General features: G+C 40.4%; 6 protein-coding genes across 6 annotated transcripts; 2 read left to right on the top strand and 4 right to left on the bottom strand.

Moving 5' to 3' along the window:
- Window positions 1-3: 3 nt before the first annotated feature.
- Window positions 4-8,876, bottom strand: LOC124629632 (cGMP-dependent 3',5'-cyclic phosphodiesterase-like). The gene is made up of 16 exons (XM_047163125.1): window positions 8,751-8,876; window positions 8,395-8,511; window positions 8,127-8,222; window positions 7,644-7,780; window positions 7,222-7,327; window positions 6,845-6,982; window positions 6,140-6,285; window positions 5,624-5,849; window positions 5,100-5,254; window positions 3,768-3,926; window positions 3,160-3,248; window positions 2,539-2,728; window positions 1,992-2,133; window positions 1,305-1,450; window positions 938-1,034; window positions 4-686 (listed from the first exon to the last, which is right to left on the bottom strand). Exons 1-16 carry the CDS (start codon window positions 8,874-8,876, stop codon window positions 537-539), a joined length of 2,220 nt encoding a protein of 739 aa, XP_047019081.1. The 3' UTR covers window positions 4-536.
- Window positions 8,877-9,203: 327 nt separating this feature from the next.
- On the top strand, window positions 9,204-15,713 carry LOC124629932 (UBX domain-containing protein 1). Its single transcript, XM_047163608.1, has 6 exons — window positions 9,204-9,364; window positions 9,444-9,840; window positions 10,613-10,797; window positions 11,217-11,387; window positions 14,523-14,641; window positions 15,517-15,713. The coding sequence occupies exons 1-6, from the start codon at window positions 9,315-9,317 to the stop codon at window positions 15,561-15,563; spliced, it is 969 nt and encodes a 322-aa protein (XP_047019564.1). The 5' UTR covers window positions 9,204-9,314; the 3' UTR covers window positions 15,564-15,713.
- A 146-nt stretch (window positions 15,714-15,859) lies between these two features.
- Window positions 15,860-17,475, top strand: LOC124629931 (activity-regulated cytoskeleton associated protein 1-like). The gene has a single exon (XM_047163607.1). It carries the CDS (start codon window positions 16,222-16,224, stop codon window positions 17,383-17,385), a length of 1,164 nt encoding a protein of 387 aa, XP_047019563.1. The 5' UTR covers window positions 15,860-16,221; the 3' UTR covers window positions 17,386-17,475.
- A 580-nt stretch (window positions 17,476-18,055) lies between these two features.
- On the bottom strand, window positions 18,056-19,352 carry LOC124629631 (ribonuclease Oy-like). Its single transcript, XM_047163124.1, has 3 exons — window positions 19,246-19,352; window positions 18,813-19,108; window positions 18,056-18,438 (listed from the first exon to the last, which is right to left on the bottom strand). The coding sequence occupies exons 1-3, from the start codon at window positions 19,248-19,250 to the stop codon at window positions 18,056-18,058; spliced, it is 684 nt and encodes a 227-aa protein (XP_047019080.1). The 5' UTR covers window positions 19,251-19,352.
- Window positions 19,353-20,065: 713 nt separating this feature from the next.
- LOC124629968 (ribonuclease Oy-like) lies at window positions 20,066-21,528 on the bottom strand. Its single transcript, XM_047163651.1, has 3 exons — window positions 21,380-21,528; window positions 20,800-21,101; window positions 20,066-20,535 (listed from the first exon to the last, which is right to left on the bottom strand). The coding sequence occupies exons 1-3, from the start codon at window positions 21,415-21,417 to the stop codon at window positions 20,150-20,152; spliced, it is 726 nt and encodes a 241-aa protein (XP_047019607.1). The 5' UTR covers window positions 21,418-21,528; the 3' UTR covers window positions 20,066-20,149.
- Window positions 21,529-21,820: 292 nt separating this feature from the next.
- On the bottom strand, window positions 21,821-24,545 carry LOC124629858 (ribonuclease Oy-like). Its single transcript, XM_047163509.1, has 3 exons — window positions 24,463-24,545; window positions 22,334-22,629; window positions 21,821-22,245 (listed from the first exon to the last, which is right to left on the bottom strand). The coding sequence occupies exons 1-3, from the start codon at window positions 24,501-24,503 to the stop codon at window positions 21,863-21,865; spliced, it is 720 nt and encodes a 239-aa protein (XP_047019465.1). The 5' UTR covers window positions 24,504-24,545; the 3' UTR covers window positions 21,821-21,862.
- Window positions 24,546-25,757: the final 1,212 nt, after the last annotated feature.

Raw genomic sequence — 25,757 nt, 5'->3', positions numbered from 1 at the left:
TTATTTTATTATAGACAAATAGCAATTAACAATTTTGTAAACATTACAACTTTCTAAACATTACTAACAAAGACTAGACAGACAGACAAACACAAGACATTTATCTAAATTATTTATAAGTGTCGAAAGAATATCTTAAATAAAACATTTTTCAAAAAGTTAATCAAAACCATTCTTGTATTCATCCCAATACATACAAACTCACTGTAATTATTAAAGTACATAATTATAATTTTGATGAATTGACATAGGTACATACTCATGCAATTTTGATGTATTATAAACTCCATAAAATTATTTTATCAAAGAGACCAAATAACATATGGCCGAATTTCCAATTGTCGAATAACTCAAGTTCAGCTCAAAATTAACATCTCTGTGATTTTTATATCAAACAAAAATTAGATTAGAATAACTAATAATTGTAATAAATAAATAAAAGTAACTATTTAATTTTTGCAATGCCATAGACAAATGTTATTCGATAATTGAAAATCCGACCCATAGACAAAATATAATAAAAAGGCGGGTAATATTCACTTGTCATTGTCGGCCACTGACGTTTGCGAGTCGCCCGGGTTTTCCATTCGCTCTTTTTCTTTTCTTTCTTTCTCTTTAAGGTTGAGTTCAATGAGGTTGTCTAGCTCAGGACTTAGGAGAACCGACAGGCCTGCTGTAATTGGCACCTGAGAATTGTCATACAATTAGGAATTAATAAGATAGGTAATTAAAATGGGTATAATATTCGAAAATGATGTAGATGAATATTTTGCTACTAGGTGTTTCCCGCGGTGTCCTTACCGCACTCGGATAAAAAGCCTAAAGTATAGCCTTCTTCGATAAATTAACATATTCAAAAAAATATTTTTATTAATTTCTTAAGATGCCTAAGCAAGTTCAACTAATAAACCAACTTCATGATATGTAATTTGCTTACCTCTGCAAACACAGGTTTCGATGCATCCCACCGTTCAATATGGTTCTCTATGATTTTCGTACAAGGCGCAGCTTTCGGTATTATCCTACCCAACAGACTGAAAATACACATAATTATTTATGAATATTGTAAATTCACGTTCTAGAAGTTTCTTTCAAATTCTACAAACGAAAAATGTGGTAAAAAAAAAGAAAATCTTGCGGTTCAAAATTTTACCTGCACATCACATAACTAGGAATGTAATTATTTCGGCTAATTCGGAGCAAAAAAATGATGAATAGAATGACAAAAGTAGACATGCAGCACCAACCAAAAATAAAATTGTGGTAAGTATTGGTAGAAGGATATGAGAAGCAAATTTACTCACTCATAAAGTGGTAAGCAGACGCTCTGCAGGAACTGTATCTCCAGGTCAGGAATGAAGCACTTGTCACGGTCCATGATGAGGGGAGGGTTGTCACCTCGCATCTTCTCCAACTCGCCTTGCTTGAAGAACTCCGTTAGCACTGCAGTCTGAATCGTAAGGGTAACGATAACGATTACTAAACCACGACCAGCCGTCATATCCTCGATTTGACCAATTGACTACAATTTCCCGACTGCTTAGGGTTTGGTTATTGTTAGGTATCGTTAACTGGGAAAAGCAAAGACTATAAAAGGAAAAAGCTCGGGGGATGAGAGGTATCGTTAACTAGTGCAACAAACCTCCAAAAGTCTACATTTAAACATCGGCCCTACCCAACTCTCTTAAATTGAAAAAAGTCAGAATTGTATTCATGCAGTCGCCTTTAAGACACCAAAAGACTCAAACTAGGTAACATGGATTTATACAAAGTTCCACTTTTGCCTTCATTGTACGGTAAAAGGAACTGTCTCGAGTGCCTCGTACGTTTAGCTGTCGTATATCGCGGGTTGCTGTACACGAGGTTCGATGTCTAGAAATGCATGTGTACAATAATATGTCATGCGCAGATGGCTGATCTCCTAAGGTCCTATATGAGAATACTGTGGCCGATAATCAGCTAGGAGTAGATCAATATTATACAACACTCACAGCAGTCTTCTTCACACTTCCCCAATCCTTAAGCTGATCACTCAAGTCTGCAGCGTTCATCAGCAGACACTGCAGCGCTGAGAAGTGCAACCGGTTGCCCTTCTGGTAGTCCATTGATATCACCTTGTATTCGTTGAAGTTCCTGTAAAACAACAACTGTTACGAAGAGCATAATCGATATCAAGAAGCATTTATTCAAAGTAAGCTGAACACTTTTCGTACATGGAATATAACATGACACAGCCCCACCCCTCTCCGCTTCACAAACTATGTGTTATTAGGTACAGAGAAGAAGAAATTATAGAACAACCTCCCCATCAAACAATATATTTGGAAAATCGGAACCATAAATATGTAGGTAGTGCGAGACCACACTAGTGTTCACGAACAAATGTTTACATGCAATATTTATGTAACTGTTTGCTGTAGCGAAGAGACCAGAGAGAAATCTGTGACCACTGTATCACAGTACCACACTCTGGAGAAATCTCTCCATGATGTTCCAGCTTCAGTTCACCTACAAATTCATCAACTTTCAAAGACTTACTTAAAATAATTAGCCAGGTCTGTAGCCAGAATATTATCCCTCAACATCATGATGGCTCTATCGTAATCCCTTCGAGGGAGCGACTCGAGGATGTCACAGCCCTCCGTGTTGAGTATACACATGGCCTGGGCCAGGTGGTGGCGTTCCATCACGCTGCCCTCGCTCGAGTATAGGGCTGCTAGATTCGTCTCTGTTTGGTGCATAGGAAATAATCATTTACTAAGGCCTGTGAATCATTTATGAAGACCGAGGAAACGCTGGAGAGAAGACTTAGATAGTTTCCTCAAGGACTGGCCACAAAACCGATAGAGAAAGATGGAAGGCTATGGGAGAGGCCTTGGCCCAGCAGTGGGACACCATAGGCTAAATAAAAATAAAGGCTCGTATAAAAGGGACCCGTGGATTCACCTGAAAAATACGTCACGAACTTGGAGTAATAGATTACTAGCTGTTTCCCAGAGATTTGAACCGGGTCCCGGTGGAACTTCTTAACGTTCCCGTATAGCATCGGAGAAAGTCTAGCGGTCCTGTGGTTTTTAAAATTAGCGAGTTCAAGTTCAAGCAAAGAAAGACAACTTAATATTAATTGTAAAGATTAATTTAAAACAGTCGATATCTCACGTCCGTTAATCTGGAAACTGTTGGTAGTGCCGCGATGGTCAATATCGTGCATTAAGCCCGCCAGCACGAACATTAGCGCTTGCAAGTCACTGCAAATAACGAAAATATGTTTAGGACACTGCTCATTATAAGTTATGAACTTATAATCAACTGGCTTCCTAAGGGAATTTCTTCCCGTACCCATATAAAACGGAGCCTATTTGTTATCTTGATATTATATAGGGTATACCTACCTACAGGTATGTACCTACTACCAAATAATCAAAATTCATTCAGCCATTTGCGCGTGAAGAAGTAGGTATATTGATTTCTGACACTTACGCGAATATTAGACATTTAAATAAAACTACTTTTACGGATTTTATCGCGTTATATCAATACGCGCGCGATCTGCCCGTGACCATGGATGCTGTAAAGGATCCGAAACGTCGGGATTAAATAATATTAATATAACGCGATAAAATCCGTAAAAGTAGTTTTATTTAAGAAGTAGGTAACAGTCACATTCAACCTTTATGTTAGTGTGATGCAAAATTTTGCGTCAGACGTAGGGTATATATATTTGTTTTGGGTAATTAAAAAATACCGTCTAGTCTTTCGATACTTACTTGAAGAATCCCTGAGCCACTAGCTTATAGTTGACCAGCGCAGCGTATGCCCACTGGCCGACGTTGAACGAGTGCAGCCAGCTGTGGTACGGCACGTCACGATACCCTTTCTTCACGTATAGGATGAAGCGAGCCATCTTGTTTGGCTTTATGTTGAACCTATATTATAGAGGAGTCCGTAACAAATTGATAAAGGGTTTTTGCAAACCAGCTGTTACCCTTTTTTTTTTTTTTTTTTTTATCGACGTAAAATCATCAAATGACCCCTCCCGCTGTGGGTTAGCAGCGGTGAGGGAGTGTCAGACTCTTACTGACTAAAATCGTCGTGTTCCGTCATAGGCCTTTTATGTACCAGGGCCGCGGTATCTCTTTCGAACAACCCGCAGCCCCGGCAGGCCTTGGCCCTGCTGGGCCCCGCTGGGGTTGCTGACATCTCTTTGAGGAGCGCGTGGAACAACGCGCGCCGTCGACACGGGTCTGTCGTCTAGAAAGACAGAGGGACGATGAGCCACCCGAACTCACCGCCCACAGACCCACGCCTACGGTGGCCGGGAGTCATCTCGCGACACCCGGCGCCCATGGTGTCTACCTGGTCCAGCGCGGCGGCCGGGATGAGAGGTGCGAACTCTCTGGCGTTCCGCCTCCTCCTTCTCGAGCATGACCGCTTCGCAGAAGGAGGCGACGGCATCCCATTCCCTCTCGCCCCGGACCATGGCCTGAACCAGGGCCGGACGCGAGAGGTCGCCGCCGCCCAAAGCCTCGACGAGGACCCGGCGGTGCCCTTCCCATGCGGGGCACACCTGGACTGTGTGGTCCACCGTGTCCTCGGGGCTGTCCGCACAATGGTGACACCCGGGCGCCTCCTCACGACCGATGCGGTGCAGGTACCTCCCGAAACAACCGTGTCCGGTGAGGACCTGCGTCATGCGGTACGTGAGGGCGCCGTGACTCCTCCCGAGCCACTCCTCAAAGAGGGGACTTACCGCCACGATGGTGGCGTGCCCTACCAGCTGTTACCCTCAGTTCCACCTGCGTCCCTTGGAAACTACTGCCCGTATATAGATACACTACCTGTAGGCAGCCTATTATGTCACTCAGTGATAGTGCATCTTCAAAGCCGTGAAATAATTTTTCATATCGCTTCAATAGTTTCGGAGCATTCAGTTACAAACAAATATTCTCTTAGAGTAGGGCAATCAATATAGAAAGCTGACTAACTACGTACGTATTCCCAAATAGGTAAATTAAAGAACGAATTCTTTCTACATAAACACATGACATAGGGTAGGTTCTGTGGTGATACTTTATATTGAAAAACTACGACAACCATACCTCTTATCATATCCAAGGTCGGCGAACATCTTCATGACATAGCACGGCAGTTCCCGCAGCGGGAGCGCTCGAGGATTGAAGTGCAGGCTGCTGAGGTGAGGGTGGTTGTGGTAACCAGTGCAGGACAGCATGCGAGTCACTTCTGAATCACTCACCTAACGATAGTGGTTTGGTAAGAAAACAACTCTATTAATTTGCAAGGCTGGATATTATGAAAAAGGTACCTAAACGCTACTGGTGGGTCTGGAGCCAGTTTCCAAATCGGCTTTTTGCAAATTAAAAGGGAAGCACATGTTCAGCTGTGGATGAAATGCTACAGAGGTGCTGCTATCAATAAAAACTTTGTCTGAATTAATAAATAAATAAATGGTTACATAAATGGGGAGTAAAGAGTCATTTTCAGGCATCTACATAGCGTGAAGGTTTAGAGATCTGTGCCCAAATTGAATAAATATTATCTAGCCCTGCATTAAGGCGGGCAACTTGGTTATTCCTTACATAAAGTAACGAATACTTAAACAAACCTTCATATGATACATAACCAGCTCATTAGCTAAAGCATTCCTGATATGAGCCTCCTGTATCTTCTGGTAGACCACCGAATGTATGATGCAGACACCGCAGTAGATGCTGAAGGCGAGAGCCATCTCCTCATCCATACCGTCGAAGTAAGGGTCGTTGATCTTGTTGATCAGTTGCCCAACTCCAATGATACCGGATTGCTCCCGGATGGGGAAGCATAGCAGGTTTCTAGGTAGAGTGAATGTTTTGGACAAATTGGGTCTGTTTTGTGGTAGTCTAGCTGATCCCTGCGGTTTCACCCATGTCCTAAGAGAACCACTTTCTGGAACCGGATGAAAAGTAGCCTATGATCTTTCTCAGGCTTTAGACCATCGGTGTACCAATTTTCATTTAAATTGGTTCAGTATTTTTAGCGAGAGCGATCCTATTTCCATTCTCTTAGACATGTGGCGGATATCATGTTAAACCCTCAGTCCTTGACGTGACAAACTACTTATAAGAGAAAAGGGGTGGGTTACCTGCAATTGATATTTGGTAAGCTGTCAATACTAGGGTTAAAAGACGGGTGGTCTTTAGCTGATCGAGTGTTGATCAGTGACCCGGTCTTAACCACTTCTCCGGCTATCCCAACTCCTAAGGGGAAACGACGTTCATGCGAGTCATCCTAATAGGGCCAAAAATTTTAATTTAAAAGTACTTATCAGCATTTATTAAGATCACCATAATATGACTCTACTAAGAGCCCTGCCGTTCACCGTGATTGCTTTTGCTTCTTAGAAAATGATAACCTCTCTTTTTGCAGTAGCGAAGAGATATCATTGCCAGGGAAGGAATTGACTTCTGAGGATGTGGTGCTGAGCGAAATATGACAATAATTAAACCCAGCTTATCTACTTCATAGAGGAACCATGAGGTCACTCTTGCCGCCTCATGCGCTAGACTACCAGGCTCTGGTAAACTCATCAGATTTTTATTTTGTTTAATAATCTTAATACTAGCACAGATTATATAATAGTTACTACGATACTAGCCTGAATTGACTGCCTCGTTGGTCTAGTGATCGCAAGCGCGAGAGTGAAGGAATAGAGAGTGCACCTGTGTCTGCGCAAATGCTTATGCAGTATAATACCTATGTCCTGCTGGCTGATCTCCTTATATGAGAACAGCCACCGTGGCCGAAATCGACGTCGGACGTACTATGTATTATGTATACTACTATGTACACTAGCCTGAAATAGTGGGCAGGAGTCGTACAGTTCCATTTTCTCAACATCTATGAGCATAACAGAGCAGTACTCGGCTTTGGTCAATAGCTTGGCTTGCTCCATCGCGATTTGTAGAAGAGTCTCTAGCGATGCCACCTGTGTTCAAAAGAAATTGTTGAAGCCTGAAGTTATTTATCTATGCTTTAAAGAGGATAACTGGGGTGATCGTGAAGCCGTTACCTACCCCCATTTCATTTTTTCTGTTACCTGATAGAAGATAAAATATAAGCTGTCGAATTGAGAACCCCCTTTCGGAAGGTAGGTAAGTCGATAAAAAACTTTCGAGTAAGAAGGCAATAATTGTTGCAATAGTTTTGTTGACCAAACTTACTTACTTGAGTGAATAGCCGTTTAGCAACTCTCAGAAGTTGCTGGCACTTTACTTTCAGAGTACATTCGTATTCGAAAGCTATCGTTTTCTTTAACGTAGGCCAAGTAAATCTATAACAATTCAGGGCATTTGAGATAGGTAGGTTACCTACTACTTGTCTAGAAGTTACAATTTTTTAGACGGTAGAATTCAAAAGGCCTCATTATAGTTGATCCTTTAACGCCAGTTAATTGAGGCTTTTTTCAACAACCAACACCTAACATTAAACAGCTCAAGTTTGTTTGAAGTGGACCGATTTGAAAAATTCATACATTTTTAGATAGTCAATTTATCAAGGATGAGGACGCAAGACACAAGTGAAACCGCTGAAGGAAACTAGTAACTCAAAAGAAAAGGATAAACAAGAGGCCAAAAGTATTTGCTTACAATCCGCATTCATGAATGATGATTGGGACATTGCCCTCCGGTATCCTGGGTCCTATCACACAGAAGATGTCTGAAAACGGGTTGTCCACCACAGAGAACATTATCACACGCTTCCTTGTATTGTCTTTAGCTATATGCTGAAATAAAGTTAGATGTTAATACGACGCACGTGTCAAAAGGTCATTAGGAACGCTTAAAGCGGCCGGTATGTGAGTGGGTGACTTTCACCATGAGGAGTAGAATTGGCGGGTCTTGGCTGTTACTTGAACATCTTTGGGAGTTAATTTGTCTTACAAACGGGTAACGACATAAGTACGACTCGTTTTGAACGGTTTGCAGTTGTGCAGTTTTTAGTTAGACTAGAATCCGAACCCAATATATTCGGAAAAATCTTAAACCAGTCGAATGACCAATATACATTTCTGCTGTGGGTAGTTGTCAATGCGGCTGATGAGGCCAAAGTATTTGAAAAAATAAACTTACTGGTGTGATGATGGACTGGAAATCCTCTTCGAAGTTGCATAAGAGATCAGAATGATCCAGACTTGACTTCAGTGTCTCGTTAAGTTTAGGAGATAACTATAAAAGAGAAACGAGTCAGTTTTCTTTTGCAGGTTTGGTAAGAAATCGCTATTCACTTGGGCAAGAAGTTTCTTTCTATCTAGGTGCGTGCTCTATCGTACCTAGACCACCTAAGCTGATAGAGTAGGTTCTCAATGACCAAGACGTGATTACATAAAATAAATCTTACGTTTATTTTCATTTTCCGTGGTAAAGCAATATTGCCAACTACTTCTATGTACGCTTCCTTGCGGTCACGATGGACTATCACCTGGAAGACTAGATCGGCTTCACACTCTTCAAGTAACTGTAAAAATAACAAATCTTATTTGGCAATAAAATTAGGCAACTGCGTTACCAGCTGTGAGTGGGTACCTACTCAACAGTTGGAAAAAGACAAGCCTAGGCGAATGATGATGGTGATGATGACACAGTCTGTTCTACGCTCTACCCCCAACGCATCTCAGGACTGGCTCGAGGCGTTCTGCGGATGAAATAACCAGACAGGCTGTAATGTATGGTAAATAGGTACGGTATGCTACTTACGTAGGTATTCAGCCGCACTTGTAGTTGGGCACAAGTATCGTCGGTTAAACTCATTACTAAATCTAAAATCTTTCCTGGATCGCTGTGTTGAATACTTTTTCGTCTTGGTTTCTTTTGTGCAGCCATTCTTTAAAGCTCGGTGATATCGAATATAAATTATTGTATGAGTTTGTTTATTTACTTATTGCATTCGCTACGCAACAATGAAGTAATGGTATGTCACTCACAAAAAAGTTTTATTCAAAGTATAAAAGGGCGATTAATGAACAAGACGACTCGTCGCCTTAAGTTTCAGATTAGGTACCTTAAGTTGTCTTCAAAATCTAGAAATAAATTAAGACTCAATAATAAATATCCTGTATTGCTTTTAACAACTACAACTTTTCAACGCATAATCATATAAATGAATTACGAATTTGTCTGCTAAATCGAAACGCACTCATTTTAATCTGTGGCGTGCATTTAAAAAATACAGCTGATGACGGATGAGTGATGAAATATTATTTTGGTGGTGAATTGTAGAAAATTACATGAACTAAAAGGACGGAATTTTGTATCACAGAAATGGCAGAAATACAAACACTCATCGAGATGGGATTTTCCAAAGAGCGAGCGTAAGTTTTGGACTCGTGAATTCTTATTTGACACACTGAACTAATTCGGTAACCTAAAATGTATGATTATGGGTTTTAGGGAGAAGGCTCTCGCTGTGACGAGTTACAAGGGTGTTGAGCCAGCTATGGAGTGGCTGTTGGCACACGCTGACGATCCTGCGATGGACGCTGCTCCGACCGTGGCGTCGTCTACCAGTGCTGAGGCTACGCCGGCGCCCGTGCCGGAGTCCTCGACATCTTCCGTGGACCCCGCGACTGCCGAACAAGAAGTCAAGTCGTTCAAATGCGACGTTTGTGGTAAATTGCTCAAAAATCAGGATGAGATGGAGTACCATGCGGCTAAGACTGATCACAGTAGCTTTTCCGAGTCTACTGAGGAGAAGAAACCATTGACTGAGGAGGAAAAAAGGGCTCAACTGATGTTGTTGGAGGAGAGAATGAAACAGAAACGAAAAGAGAGAGAGGAAAAGGAAAAGGTTGGTTTGCGACCTCTTTGCTAAGTACTGTTCTTATTAGAATTTTAATTTAGAAATCATTAACTTCTTGTATGTCACAGAATGCTGTTAAAAGTTAATCAGTTTTATGTGTCCCATATAGCCATTTGCCTTTGTGACCATTCTGCCTGTTGATCAAATAATTGACCACTTCATATGAGTACATAATTGAAATTCTTGTATTCAGTTTTTATACTCAGTGTCATTCTTGGCCAGTTCAAAGACCAACTAATCTTGGTATAGGCACGCATTGTTTCAATTTTCAAAACAATGTCTTGCTTAGTTACTCAGAAATACATAGACTGGCAGGAAATATATACCTACAATGATAACACAACCTAACAAAGCTTATGTTTAGGTATTTTAGTTGGCTATTTAGAGAATTTTTACTATATAGACAGATATGTGTGTGCTATGAGTTACTGGACTCCGCATACAAGTTTGTTACAATTTCATCACAAGATAGCATTTCAATTATAAAACAGAAATTTTATTTGGAGACCAATTGAAACATTGAGTAATGTCCATGTCTTGTTGATGCTGATTTATCAATCAACCTAATTTCAGTCAATCAATTTTTGATAATTTCTAAACTAACAACATGTTTAATACAGTTGTTGTCAGGGAATGTTAGAGCTTGCCAACAACGAGAGCATGATTCAAATGGGTTCAATAGTTTTGGAGCTTTTAGAGTACAAACAAACAAAAAAGTTTCCTGTTTATAATACTTAAATATGGCAACTCACAATTCCAGGCTGAAGCGTTAGAACGTGAACGCATCCGCATAAAGTCAGGCAAAGAGATGCAGGACGCTCGCCAGCGTCTACAAGAACAGGAGATGCAGAAACTAGTGGAACAGAGGCGACGAGAGAAGATCGAGGATCAGAAGGCTCGGGAACGTGTCCGCGCACAGATTGAAGCTGATAAACAGGCTAGGAAGTATGTTAATTCATTGACAATCCTTAATTATTTAAGTGTGTTGTGGAGTGTTTAAATAGTTAATTGTAGCTGGGTTGACTGACTCATTTATGACCCTTATGTTTATCTTATCTATAACTTACTAGCTGTTTCCTACATTCTCATTCACACCCCAGAGGAACATCTTTCTGTACATGGATAAAATATATTCTATGTCATCAGCCATAGTGTAACTCCCAACAGTGGATGACATTTTGAAACTGGTTAAAATATATTCTGCATATATTATATTACTCCAGAGTCGGTCACCTTGCTAACAGTGAAAGAATTTTTCAAATCTGTTCAGTAGCTAGTTCAGAGCTTTCAAGGTACAAACAATCAACAAAAAATTTCCTCTTAACTATATTAGCATTGAAAAAACTATCATCTCCGCTCCTCAGGTTAGCAGCAAGCGGCCAGCCGCCCGCAGCAGCACCCGCGCCCGCGCCGGTGGCGCCGGCGGCGGCGGCGCCCCGGGTGTCGTACGAGCAGGCGCGCATACAGCTGCGCCTGCCGGACGGGAAGGCGCTCGCGCACACCTTCGGCGCCAAGGAGCAGCTGGCTGCTGTCAGGTACGGTCTTATAGTAGCTGGTATTTACAATGTCGCACTGGCACTCAGCTGCATCGGGTTAGACTGGAAGCCGACCCTAACACTTTTTAATTATTTCAAATAGCTGTCCCCAGCGGTTTCACCTGCATCTTTGGTTACTGCTACGCTCCCGTGTATCTAATAAATAATGTCGGGACAATAAATAATGTCGGGACACCTTTTTCACACACGGTCGGTTAGCCCCATGGTAAGTTATTTATTAACTTGTGTTATGGGTGCTAACACAACTGATAAACTACATATAGCTACATATATGTATACATATTTATAAATACATATCATAACACCCAGACCACGGCCAACAAGCATGCTCATCACTAGTGTTGTAAATTGACGGTCACATACGATAAGTGACCGTCAATTAATATTAAATGACCGGTCACATTGGACATTTATTGTCAGACTGGTCAGATATATTAAATAAGTATTTTTTACTTGGTACAGTTATTATTTTCGTCTCAAGCAAATTAAAAACATTATGAATGTGAAATAATACCTATAATTGCCTTTCTAAACCAACATAGTACATAGATAACCTTTTAAAAAGATAGACTCTCAAGTACGTATTTATTTTTATTGATGTATACTGACAAATCATTAATCATAGAGTGTCGGCGAAATCTTTTTTTTTTTTATCGACGTTAATAATCATCAAATGACCCCTCCCGCTGTGGGTTAGCAGCGGTGAGGGAGTGTCAGACTCTTACTGACTAAAAACCGTCGTGTTCCGTCGTAGGCCTTTTATGTACCAGAGCCGCGGTAACTCTTTCGAACAACCCGCAGCCCCGGCAGGCCTTGGCCCAACTGGGCCCCTCTGAGGTTGCTGACATCTCTTTGAGGAGCGCGTGTCGACACGGGTCTGTCGTCTAAGTAGACAGAGGGACGATGAGCCACCGGAACTCACCGCCCACAGACCCACACCTACGGTGGCCGGGAGTCATCTCGCGACACCCGGCGCCCGTGGTGTCTACCTGGTCCAGCACGGCGGCTGGGATGAGAGGTGCGAACTCTCTGGCGTTCCGCCTCCTCCTTCTCGAGCATGATAGATTCGCAGAAGGAGGCGACGGCATCCCATTCCCTCTCGCCCCGGACCATGGCCTGGATCAGGGCCGGACGCGAGAGGTCGCCGCCGCCTAAAGCCTCGACGAGGACCCAGCGGTGCCCTTCCCATGCGGGGCACACCTGGACTGTGTGGTCCACCGTGTCCTCGGGGCTGTCCGCACAGTGGTGACACCCGGGCGCCTCCTCACGACCGATTCGGTACAGGTACCTCCCGAAACAACCGTGTCCGGTGAGGACCTGCGTCATGCGGTACGTGAGGGCGCCATGACTCCTCCCGAGCCACTCCTCAAAGAGGGGACTTACCGCCACGATGGTGGCGTGCCCTGCACTGGGTTGCGACAGTCGCTCCCTCCAGGCCACCATGAGATCGCGCCGGAGCTCCGCCCGCTGCGCGACAACTTACCGCGGCAGCGGAGTTTCCCCCCGGCGCAGTGTCTCCTCGCGCCAGTCGTACAGGCGCAAGAAGACTCTCGCCTCCAGATCCCACGGTGGCAGTCCAGCAAGTAGGCCAGCTGCTTCGCGGGAGATCGTACGGTACCCCCGGATTAGCCTAATGGCTATCACCTTTTGGGGCACGTTCAGGTAGTGTACAGCACGCGGCCGTACCGAACGTGCCCATACCGGGGCCCCGTAAAGGGCCATGGACCGCATGACCCCCGCGTAGAGTTTACGGCAGGGGGCGTTTGGGCCTCCCAGATTGGGCAGGAGCCGTTTGAAGGCAGCACCTGCCTTCTCCAGTTTGGGGCCCAAACGTCGGAAATGCTCAACTAAGTTCCACCGGCTGTCGAGGACGAGTCCTAGGTACTTCATCGCCCTCTCGACGCCGATGGGAACCCCCCCCCCCCACCGTGACTTGGGAGCCTGAAGGTGGCGCGTTCCGAAGCCCATGAAAGCACATGGCCTCGGATTTGTGCAAGGTCACCTCCAGGCCCAGCAGCTAGATCCTCTCGATGATCGTCGCAACCCCGCGCGTCATTATCTCGGCCGCCTCCTGGTGCGACCTCCCTTGTGCCAGAACCAACGTGTCGTCAGCGTAGCAGACCACGCTGACGCCGCTAGGGAGGTCGGCGCGCAGCACCTTGTCGTAGCCGATGTTCCACAAGAGCGGCCCAGAACCGACCCCTGCGGAACACCGCACGACATCTCCCGCCGCGCGAAATCTTATCTTAAAGATCGATGAATGACATTTGGTTACCTTCGATGATTCTAAAACTTCCGTAGTTTTATAAAATAAAGAAAGAAAAAACGTTTATTTCTAATAAATTCTATTTTTAAACAAAAAAAATCGATTCTGACGTTGCTGACAATAAATGACAATAAGTGACCGGTCAAATTGGATAAATGTCCAATATGCTCGGTCAGATTAATCGGTCACATATAACGTGACGGTCACTTTACATCTCTACTCATCACACAAATGTCGACCGAACCGGGAATCGAACCCGGGACCTCAGGTTCGGCGGTCCGGCATGATGACCATTGCGCCATCGAGGTCGTCGATCTTAGCGTGATGGTATATAGCCTTCCTCGATAAATGGGCTATGTAACACTGAAAGAATTTTTCAAATCGATCGAGTAGTTCCTGAGATTAGCGCATTCAAACAAACAAACTCTTCAGCTTTATAATATTAGTTTAGATAGGCCTATAGAAGCTCTTTCAAACGTCAAATAAGTTGCAATGAAGTTCTAATGGATACAGAGTATGAGCGTAGAGAACAGATACATTTACTTATATGGTCAGCAGAATTCACCTCAATTGATCTAAAAGTTCCAAAGTTAAGGTTTAAAATACCTACTCGCTTTTACATGTATGTGATAGGTTTTTAAAATATTTCCGAAGACACGTTAAATTGGCGGGTCCCGACTGCCATTTGAACGTGTTGTAACATCAGAAGCTATAAATCTGACAATCCATCTTACCAATGGGTATGGGTATTGGGTTGCCCAGTAACTGGGTTAAGGACATCCACAAGGCAGTAGCTCCATGTCAAACACTGGTATACTGTACTATGAAGTTATATTATACATTTTCAGATTGTACCTGCAGATGAATGCATCGGAGTACGCTCAACAGGACAGCTTCAAACTGATGACTACATTCCCCAAGAAGATATTCACATCAGAGGACTATGATAAGCCATTGGATTTATTAGGTTTGTTTCCATTTCATTAAACTCTGCGACCTTCTCTTTTTTCATGAAAAACATAAATTATAATAGTTTTAAATACTAAAAAACACGCTAGTCATGTATTGTCATCAGAACTCAGAGCGTTTGCAAAATTTCATGCTAATCGAAAACCTGGGAGTGGGTCAATTAAGATTCCAAGACACAAGAAAGCTAATATAAGCATGTTAAAAATACTCAAATATCACAAAGTAAATACAAGCTCTGTAAAATACATGTGGTATTTTTTCGCCTTGTCATGGTTCAAGGTTCTCGTGCCAATAAAATCCAGCAAACTTCATACTATATTTTCATCATATTTGGTCCAAAAACAAACATTATTTCTCATATAGTAAGTTTTACATTATGAGCCGTGATTTAATCTATAGTCTGTTTTTTAATCTCGTAGACTAAATTGACACTTGCAAAATGTCAAACTTCCAAATAATTTTGCTAGCTCTGTGGTGCAGTGTTGTACTTACGATACCGGTACGTTGAATCGTAACTTTTTACAATAAGTCATCCTGAAATAATGGGCTTATCCTTGATGATTACGCATGGCTTTGCGTGGTCAGATATCCCTGGCAGTTTGTAGCACGTCGTACAGCCATGTGTACGTACGTGAATTTTAAATATAAAACTTTGAATGAATATTAAATTCGTCTATTATAGATAAAAAGTTACGATTCAACGAACCGGTATCGTAAGTACAACACTGCACCACAGAGCTAGCAAAATTATTAGAAAGTTTGACATTTTGCAAGTGTCAATTTAGTCTACGAGATTAAAAAACAGACTATAAGTATTGATTCCATCTGCTTACCTTAAAAAATCAACCAATAAAAACTTTTTTTTAATTCCAGGTCTAGTACCGTCAGCAGTGATCATAGTGTCGCGAGGGCAGCAGTAAGAAGCCAAATATAATAATATTTAATAATTACTGATTAACATGCCGACTGTACCGGGAGTTATGTATGTACTGGGTTGGGGGAGGCACAAAAGTTCAATTATATTTAATTAATTCCGATGAGACTTGGTGGAATAAAGTCTGTGTTGTGTAGAACATTGTTTTATTATATTCAAAATTTATAAAATACATATTTAATAAGCTTAAAAATCATCACTATTTAATCATTTAACACAATTTTATATTAATCTTGCAGGTAAAAGTTTACATTTCAAAAGTTTACATGTGCGCTCTCTAGATGGCGTTGTACTTTTCTGAATCGCGGTGTTAAGATTCTCCTGCGCTTAGTGACCTCCTCGGCCCTTAGCCGATGATTCAAAGTTATCCAACTGTCGAAAATTAAGTTATAACTGGTGCAGTAAGTGAATAGTGAAAGTGTTAGTGCGTTAAATAATAAAGAGTTGCCTTTTGTGGTCTGCAATAGCCGGGAACACGTTCACGTAACGGTCCCGTCGTTGAAGCACCTCACGGCACTTTTTGGGTTAACAAACATTAGACGCTTGCTGGTGAATTAATTTTCACGGTGAACCCTGCATCGATCCAGGACAATAATTAACATTTTCGTGTGATTCTTGACGAACAGTTCCGAACTCAAGATAACATGGCGTCGAAACGTTCCCGCTCGTTCGCGCAAGCTGCATTCTCATTCGACGGTACCCGCGACTATGAGAAAGTCGAAACTTTTTTGACTTTCGCTCGAAAGTACAAGTCCTACAAAAACATAGCAGACAGCGATGCCTTGCAAACTATTTACATCATTCTCAAAGACGAGGCTAAGGCCTGGTGGGATAGAACAAATGAAAGCATTTCGACGTGGGAAGACTTCGAGTCTCAACTGAGAAGAGAATTTTTACCGAAAAAACCGGCTTACGTTGTTTTTCAAGAGTTATCTGAACTCAGGCAGAAACCCGGTGAACTGACACAAAGATTCGTAGCAAAGCAGAGAGCACTCTTCGACCAGTTGGATCCACCGCTACCCGAAGTTGTACAATTAGACATGATGTATGGGTTTTTACACCCGAAAATTCAGGAACAAATTCCTAGAACGTGTATTGAAACTTTTGAAGGTTTGTTAGAAGCCGCAAAAGGTTTAGAACAAGAAAATGCCAATAACAAGCCGCAGGTCAATTCGTCTTCTGAAAATCGTACAGCGAGGAAACGGGTGCGCTGTAACTTTTGTAGAAACTTCGGCCATGTTGCTGAAGTGTGCAGAAAGAGGCAAAAACTCACCATTGATGAGGCGGTTTCTGAAACATCTACTGAAAATCATGAGCCGGCTACCGAAGCAGGTAATCCAGCACCAGCGCCTTCAGCAAGCCAAGAGCCCAGGAAAGTGTCTTCAACAGTCGATGGGAAACCTCGATTCATGATAGAAATCAGCATTGGAACGGCCAAAGAAATGGCCATCGTGGACTCCTCTATCAAAACAAGTCTGGCATCGTTCAAATTCTACAGCTACTTAAAGAGCATTGGTTTTCATTTTCAAGAGGAAAATTCAACAGTAGCCGAAGGGAATAGCAAGACTGAAAACGCTTTGAAAGGGCGGATTCCCGTCAAAGTTCGGGACCGATGTGTGTTAACCACTTTTGTCGTGTATCCCGAAAGCAAAGAAAGTAGATCCTTGCTTGGAACAGATTTCATAGCTGATGGTAGAATTAACTTGAATTTACAGCAAATGACGTGGAATTTTATTGACGAACCTCTTGTTCATTATAGTTTACCGCAATATTTACCCAAAAATTGTGAAAATACTGATGCGAACTAATAATTATGTCTTTGGAAACGGTAGATAACCGGTTTGATTCTATTTTTGTAACTTCCGTTCTTATCGCATTAAAGTTTTTTTATTGAAATACTTATGCTTTTTATTTTTAGACTGTTTGACTACCTATGTAGGTAAACCCTTTTTCATTTAATGTTAATTAATGTTTAATGACTTATAATATTTGCCGCTAAGTTTTATCTAAATCAGTTTGGTGGGAGAATATTGCGCATAGCAACACATGTATTTTAGTTGTATAGGTTTATGTTTTGCGAATATAAGCTAGCGAGGCAGTAAAGTAGGTACTATTATTTAATTATATTGACGTATGACGGTATAACTAATTTGTCACGTCTTTTACGATTCGCTACTGTTAGCTACTAAAATTTATTATAATATTTATACAATTAGTTATAATAATGTTTATGAATTATTTCTCAGTTTTGTTTATTGGCTACACTCAACACTATTATTTCGATGTACAAAATGCTTCATTTTCCCAAGAGACGTTCCTTACCAACTGAAGTATTGTTTACATACTAAGACTTCCCAGTTCTGGTAGTAAACTTATAATAATAAATAGGGTTGTTCAATTCAATTAAATATATAAAAACAGAACAAAATACACTGTCTCTCCCAGCTATTTAATAAATATACTTTAGCTTAAAGTGCATTATGGACTAGCAGGGAAAACAATCCCTCGAGTAACATCACAAGTTTTATAAACAGTAGGAGAACAATCGATAACATTTAGCTCTTTATCAAAACAGATCCGTATCTCCTCTAAAAATTGGACCCCATCATAATGTTTGCAGACAACCATGGGATCTTTCCCTGTATCAGCTTTAACAGCATTAATTATATTATCTGCATATATTTCCTCGTCATCTGATGGGTATATATTAGCAGCTTCGAGCATGTCTGTTAGGAAATAGGTTCGGTGCCATTCTATGGCTTTGCTGAAGAATTTGTGCGGAGTAGCGAAGGGTTGTAGGGTTGTCGCACAGGTACCATGTCGGTCCCATTCGTGCTCCCAGAAACTGTAGTGGTCGGTCTCTGAAATTAAAGTAATAGGTATAAATATTGATGTTTTCGTAAGTGGGGCTGATGACTAGCTAGGTAGGTTTGAGAATTTTGATAGAAGTATCTACGCCAAAAATGGAGTGAATAAATTGTTTATCATTAAGCACCTACTTCACAAAGATTTTTTTAAATTACCGCCTAGCAATAAGCAGGTTTTCCATACAACAGTCCTCCAAGGGATAAGGGTGTTGTGGAGAATGTCTTAAAAATAAACATGGGAACTGAAGGGAATGAACAAACAAAGAACTGACTGAACTGAACTGACTGAACATACTGAGCTGACCTGAAGCCTCCAGGATAACTGTTAGTACCTATGTCTAATAGTGATAAATCTATAAAAATAATACCTTTATACACATTTGTCCACACTTGATCCAAATCCTGTTCAAGCACTTTCACAAATTCAGGTTCAAACGCCCACGAGTCGTTGCAGAAACCCGGGCCTTTTTGACCCAGTTTCGAAGGCCAAATACCATGGACTGTCCACTGGTCTTCCTTATCAGGAAATACGCATTGGCCTCCAGGGCTCAATTGCTGCCAGAATTTGCACACCGTCACGGGCCACTCTTGGGAGAATACGAGAATATCAAAATCATTTTCTTGCGTCGCCTTTTCATTTGTTGCGGATTGAGCATCGTGTAAACTGGAAATAATTAGTAAAATAATTGTTATGAAAATATGAAGATTAGACTAGTTATATTCTACGTTATAACAGCAAGCGGTTTCACTCACGTTCCGTAGGACCTACTTCGCGCATCCAGATAGATAGTAGCTACTTACCGCATACAGCCTTCCTTGGTTAGTGGGCTATCTAACACTGAAATATTTTTCTAAATCGGTCCAGTACTTCCTGAAGGTTCTTCAGCTTTATAACATTAGTATAAATTATAAGTAGGTACTTACCTAAAATAAAATATAACAATTAATAATATTGTTTTGCACATCTTAAAACAAGTTGATTTATCAAAAGTTTAATATTTCTACTGAAATAATGTTACATTTCTTTACAGGTTTTATAGATTTTGAAACAATAGTTAGACTTTTTCAGATAATCATAGAAACTACGTCCATAGCTAATATTGTTATCGATCGAAAGGCTATTGAATTATGTACGTAAGTAACAAATTAATTACGTTACCTAATTGTTCTTCATCCGTGTTTGGAAATCATATACTTAATCCTAAGTTATGCATGATTACCTGACTGGCTAAATTACTCTCTATAACAGGTAATCATCATCTGACTAGCCTTACTTTCAATATTAAGTTAGGTACTCTCTAAATTTAAAAGGATAAGAGCTGTCTGTCACTTGTCATATATAGAATCACAATAAAGGACCCCTAAATACTACGGCATCCAAACTGGGTGACCCAGCGATCCAGAACCTACCTACCTAAGGTTAAAATGTTCCTTAGCAGGAACGTTATCTAAATTCTAAATTGTCAGTTATGTCCTTGTATTGTTGTCTAAGTTATGTATCTGGTTATTGTTAACGCAATGGTAAGTTAGTACCTAAATGTGCTCATAAATTACACTACCTCGAATGAAGAACGTTGAAGGCCGAAGGATAATAAAATCAAACAATGCCTATTAAAATAATGTGTTAGGTACTTACACATTTTATTTCATTGTCAATCTACATACATTATTACCAGACAGCCCATATTCAACATACTTAAAATACTTATACAGTAGCAGGGTAAATGATTCCCTCAGAAACATCACAAGTGTAAGTATTAACCGCTGGACTACAATCAATGACATTCAGTTGTTTGTCAAAGCAAATGTGCAACTCATCCAAATATTGCACTCCATTTATTTTCTGGCAAACAACCCCTGGATACTTATCAGTTTTAGCTTTAACCGCAGCTACTAATTCCCTTGGATTGAAACCCTTGGTATCAGAAGGGATGATCCCAGCAGCTTCCAACATGTCCCCTATGGGATATTTGCGGTTAAATTCGATGCCAGTTTTGAAGTATTTCAGCTGGGAGTCGAAGGGTTCCAGGACAATGGCGCAGGTTCCGTGTTTCGTCCATTCGTGATTCCAGAAATAGTAGTGTTCCTCTTCTGAAAAGGTAGATTAAATACCTGCGTATTAGCTAGACAGAGATTATAATAAGTTGTAGATACGTATACCTATAGTCCGAATGATTCTGATTATGTACGGTCTTGCTTGAGGTACCAATTTAAAGTCTATTTAGTGAAATTTGAAATAAGAAAAGCACATTTGCCCAGGCCCCCAGATAATTCTATTACCTAACGACTGGGTTTATTATCAACGGTTAGAAAGTTCATAAAAGTGGAAAAACGACGGCTTATTCACAAACTTACCTTTATAAACATTGGTCCACGCCTGATCCAGTTCATGCTCAAGCGATTTCATCAGCTCTCGATCTAAAGGCCACGAATCATTGCAGAACATAGGTTTATCATAATCTAAAGACATTGGCCAAATGCCATGTAACGTCCACTGGTTCCTTTTCTCTGGGAACACGCATTTGCCTCCCGGGTGGGTAACATAAGTCCAAAGCTTGCATTGTGTGATCGGCCAGTGTTGAGATAAAACCAGAATATCGAAGCTGTTGTCTGTTTCGTTTGTTGCTTTGATATCAGAGAGATAGACTTGATGGAAACTGTAAGTGAAGATGATTGATTTATAAATTGTGCCTTCATTCTCTAACGGACACTCACGAACGATCAGCCCCGAAAGTAGCTGAACAAATTAAAAATTTCAAAAGAGCCTGACAACGTAAAGGTCATTATTTCTTAACATCACAGGCTAGAACTTACTTTATAGTAGGTAGTGTATGTACAGAGTACAGATGTTTTGAAAATTTAGATTTGTTCAGTTACTTTTGAAGCTGACTGAGAGCTTGAAACTGACTTTTTTGTATGGATAAACTAAACTTACCTAAGGCAGAGCAGCAAAAATACGTATTTCATATCCATTATATTACTTAGTTTAGTCAAGTTGTTTCGCTTACACTTCAATACAGACTAAAGTTACAATACTTGTTACCTACTTACTGCCTATTGTAACTTCAGCACCATTTACTTCCTGATCAGTTACTGTCATGACGGAAATCTACTTCGCAGAAATAGTCTACTACTGTCATTAAAAACTGAACTTTTCATGGCTAAGTATATTCCTTTTTCAGATTGATTGAAAAAAGGTTTAAATTTGTAAATTTTACTGGCAGATAAATATACAAGAATTATATATCTTGCAGGACTGCCACAGGGATCAATTTTAGGTCCTCATTTATTTCTGAAAATGGAACATGATTTGATGAAGGTCCTTTTCTATGTGATGACTTTTAAGTAGGTTTTGCAAATAATGGTACAAATGATTTCGAAAAACTTGTTTTTATTACTAAAAAAATTAAAGTGGCGATCAGACGGTAGCAGCATAGATGATATCTTTAGACTTATTACAAGTGTCATCAACTACAGGGTGACAATCAGTAATATTGAGCATATTGTCGAAGCAAAGCCGCAACTCGTCTAGGTACTGAACATCAAAAATGGTCTCACAAACAATCATTGGTAGTTTCTTAGTAACAGTTTTGATTGCAGCAACTATTTCCTCAGGAGTTACTGGCTTAGTATCCGAAGGCAATAGTCCAGCATCTCGAAACATTGTTCTAAAGGAATATTTGTGATTCCAGTTGATACCTTTATTAAAGTATTTGTATTGAGTGTTAAATGATTTGTGTGCTGTTGCGCAGGTTCCATGTTTCCTCCATTCGTGATCCCAGAGACTGTAATGTTCGGATTCTGAAGGATTTAATAGAGAGTTTAATATTAATCCTAGCACTTCAAAGACAAGTAAATATCTAAATTGAAATGCTCTCAAAAAATAAACCTTTATAAATGTTGGTCCACGTTTGGTTCAGTTTAATTTCAAGATCATCTATCATTTCCCGATCTAAAGGCCAAGAATCATTGCAGTATCCACTCGGTGTTCTGTTAATCTTTGGCCATAGCCCATGGACGGTCCAGTGGTTCGGTTTCCTTGGAAAAGAGCAGCTACCTCCAGGGTGGGTCACGTACGTCCATAGCTTACACTCAGTTACCGGCCAATGTTGAGCAAATGTAAAAGATTCAATCACATATGGTTGTTGAATAGATTCCGGTTGCAAAGACAAGGAGTGGCTGAGACTGAAAAATTAGTAACAAAATGAAGGCACATTAAATTGGTGGGCGCCTGGCTGTAAATTGAACAACGTTTTAGTAGGTAGTCGTTACGTTTGTTCAGAGGCAAAAAATTCTGACAACCAGTCCTATTAAGGTGTTTCTCAGGTCCTAGAGGAGGTCAGCTAGGCAGTAGCTCCTTGTTAAACACTAAATCAAAATCAAAATCAAAATCTTTTTATTTCACATAGGCCTTTGCAGGCACCTATGAAACGTCACATTAGTTGCACGGTTCCAAAAAATTGGTCTCATGGAGAAGAGCCGGCAAGAAACTCCATAGACACTCTTTTTAAATAGTAATATAGTCACAGTACAAACAGTCTATTACATAACAATAGTAAGCTCACAGAATTATACAATGCTAGAAAGTTAAACTGTAAATCTATACAATGCAAAGGGAGAAGAAAAGTCGTTTAATTGCCAGGGAAGCCACACATGGAGAGATGAGTTATCGCCATATAATATCTTTATCGTCAACAAAGTCTTGAATTTTATAATAAGCTTTTTTAATTAGGGTGGATTTTAAAGTGTTCTTAAATTTTATATCCGTGAGATCGGTTATACACTTAGGCAGCTTGTTGTAAAAACGGACACAATTCCCTAAAACGATTTATTTGATTTCGTTAATCTGAATCTCGGAACTACTAGCTTGTGTTTGTTTCTTGTATTAATGGAATGTATATCACTTTTAACACTAAATTGATTTAAGTTTTTGCGTACGAACATGATATTTTCTAGTATATAAAGAGAAGGTAGTGTCAGTATGTCAATTTCTTTAAATAATTCTCTTAATGACTCGCGAGGGCCGAGGCCATAAATTGCACGAACTGCCCTTTTCTGGAGAACGAAGATTGAGTTTACGTCAGCCGCTGCCCCCCACAGTAAAATACCATAGGACATAATACAATGGAAGTAAGCGAAATACACGAGCCTAGCAGTAGCAACGTCAGTAATCTGTCTTATTTTTCTGACTGCATAAGCTGCGGAACTCAGCCTCTTTGACAGTGCTGAGATGTGGGCACCCCATTGCAATTTAGAGTCAATGGTGATGCCCAGGAAGACGGTTTGATTAATAACATCTAATTTATTATCGTCCAGAACGATATTGAGCCCTACTGGTGTTACATTAGGTAAAGAGAATTTAATGCATTTCGTTTTGGAAGAATTAAGAAGCAAGTTATTCGCGGCAAACCACTTGCTCAGAGTAACCAAGCTATCGTTTACGTCTATAGGACTAGATTCCTTTCTGTTAATTTTGAAGACAAGGGAAGTGTCATCAGCAAATAAAATAATATCAGAGATCACAGACATCATATACGGGAGATCATTTATATAAGCTAAGAATAAAAAGGGACCTAAACATTTTTACTAATGACCCAGATGAAGTTGAGCCACTTACGTCCACTACTTGCTGTCTATTTGACAGATAAGAAAGGACGAGCGCGAGAGCTTTACCACGAATTCCGTAGTGGTTCAGCTTACAAATGAGAGTGTCATGGTCAACGCAATCGAACGCCTTAGAAAGGTCGCAGAAAATGCCCACAGCATCCCGCGAATCTTCCCAGGCGCTTAAGATTTGGGTGATCAATCTTGCACTTGCGTCAGTGGTAGACCTACCCTTTGTAAAGCCGTACTGACGGTCATGAAATATGTTGTTTCACTGGCCCTCAGTTGCATTCATTGCATAGAGTCGGCAACTTTTATTATTTTGCAAGCAGATGATGAAAGTTTGGAAGACACTCGTTTCGTCTAATTTGAAACTGAAAGTTTTAGGAGTTTGATAAGAAACTTCATACTTACCAAACGAAAAGGATCAAAACTTCTAATCTTAACTTGCACATTGTAATAAATTAGACGTAGTATTTTTCTTGTAGGTCAAGAAAAACTAAGTTACGTTACTGCTGTTTACTGCCTTTTGTACCATTGTTTATCACTGATAAACATACCTTACCTACATATTTCAGTTCCGTTATGAAAAATAATAAAAATTATGTATAATGCTTCACATATTTCCAGGGTTGGAAGTGTCACTATTTTTAATACAATTTTAGATATTTATATTCTGTGCTATCATGAATACGCCAGAGTTGATTGGTTTCGTTTCTAGGCATTAGGCAAATAATCATATTAGAACGAGAAGAGCTTGTGGGAGTCACAGGATATCGGCTTTTTTCTTTTTTTTTTGTCGCTGGGTAAAAAATGCTATTTTAACCCGACGGGATTAAAAAATGCTATTTTAAACCGGTAAGACGGGAGGGGTATGTGGGACTCCACGGTAAAGTAATTCCTGGTATACCCACTAAAAAGGCCCAGCGGCACTCCGACCTCGCCTGAGTGGAGGGGGTCTGGGAATCTATGGCGTCCAGTCCCCCACGGGCGACTGCCCGCCTAATGGCAGGCCCACATTGTAACAATAATCCCACCCAAAACAAAAATGTGAAAGACTGCCAAGTTCGATAATAGGGGAATGCTTCGCCTATAAAAGAAGTGAGATCTGAATAAGTACCAAGTTCCATACAAATACCTCAGTTAAAAATAGTTACTTTTTAATGATGTTACTTGGCAAGTTTTCACGCACCTTGTTATAAACCGACTAAACGCAATGAATCAAGTATTTAATTTTCTATTAAAACTTGCCAAGTAACATCATTAAAAAGTAACTATTTTTAACTGAGGTATGTGTATGGAACTTGGTACTTATTCAGATCTCACTTCTTTTATAGGCGAAGCATTCTCCTATTATCGAACTTGGCAGTCTTTCACATTTTTGTTTTGGGTGGGATTTCATTTATTTTTGTAAGGTTGTTTATTTTATTTTTTTCTTATGATTAAGTTAGTTAAGGAAATGTCTCATTTATACTATCTTTCAGATTTTTGAATATGCACTATGCTTCTTACAAAGAAATGAACTAGATTAACTAAATGGACTAGATTTACCAACTGACTGACATGAAGTGTTATCATATATTATGTTCGTGGATCAATGTTACACATTCGTTATTTTCGAAAGTGACTCACACTTGGCCGTTTTCAGATTTTTACTTTACTTTGACTAAATATAAATCTTTGTAACGAATTTCAGATCGGTACGACCA

The sequence above is a fragment of the Helicoverpa zea genome, chromosome 4 (genome assembly GCF_022581195.2).
Source record: "Helicoverpa zea isolate HzStark_Cry1AcR chromosome 4, ilHelZeax1.1, whole genome shotgun sequence".
Lineage (NCBI taxonomy): Eukaryota > Metazoa > Arthropoda > Insecta > Lepidoptera > Noctuidae > Helicoverpa > Helicoverpa zea.
Note: the sequence above shows the minus strand (reverse complement) of the source record. Positions and strands in the feature narration are given on the sequence as shown.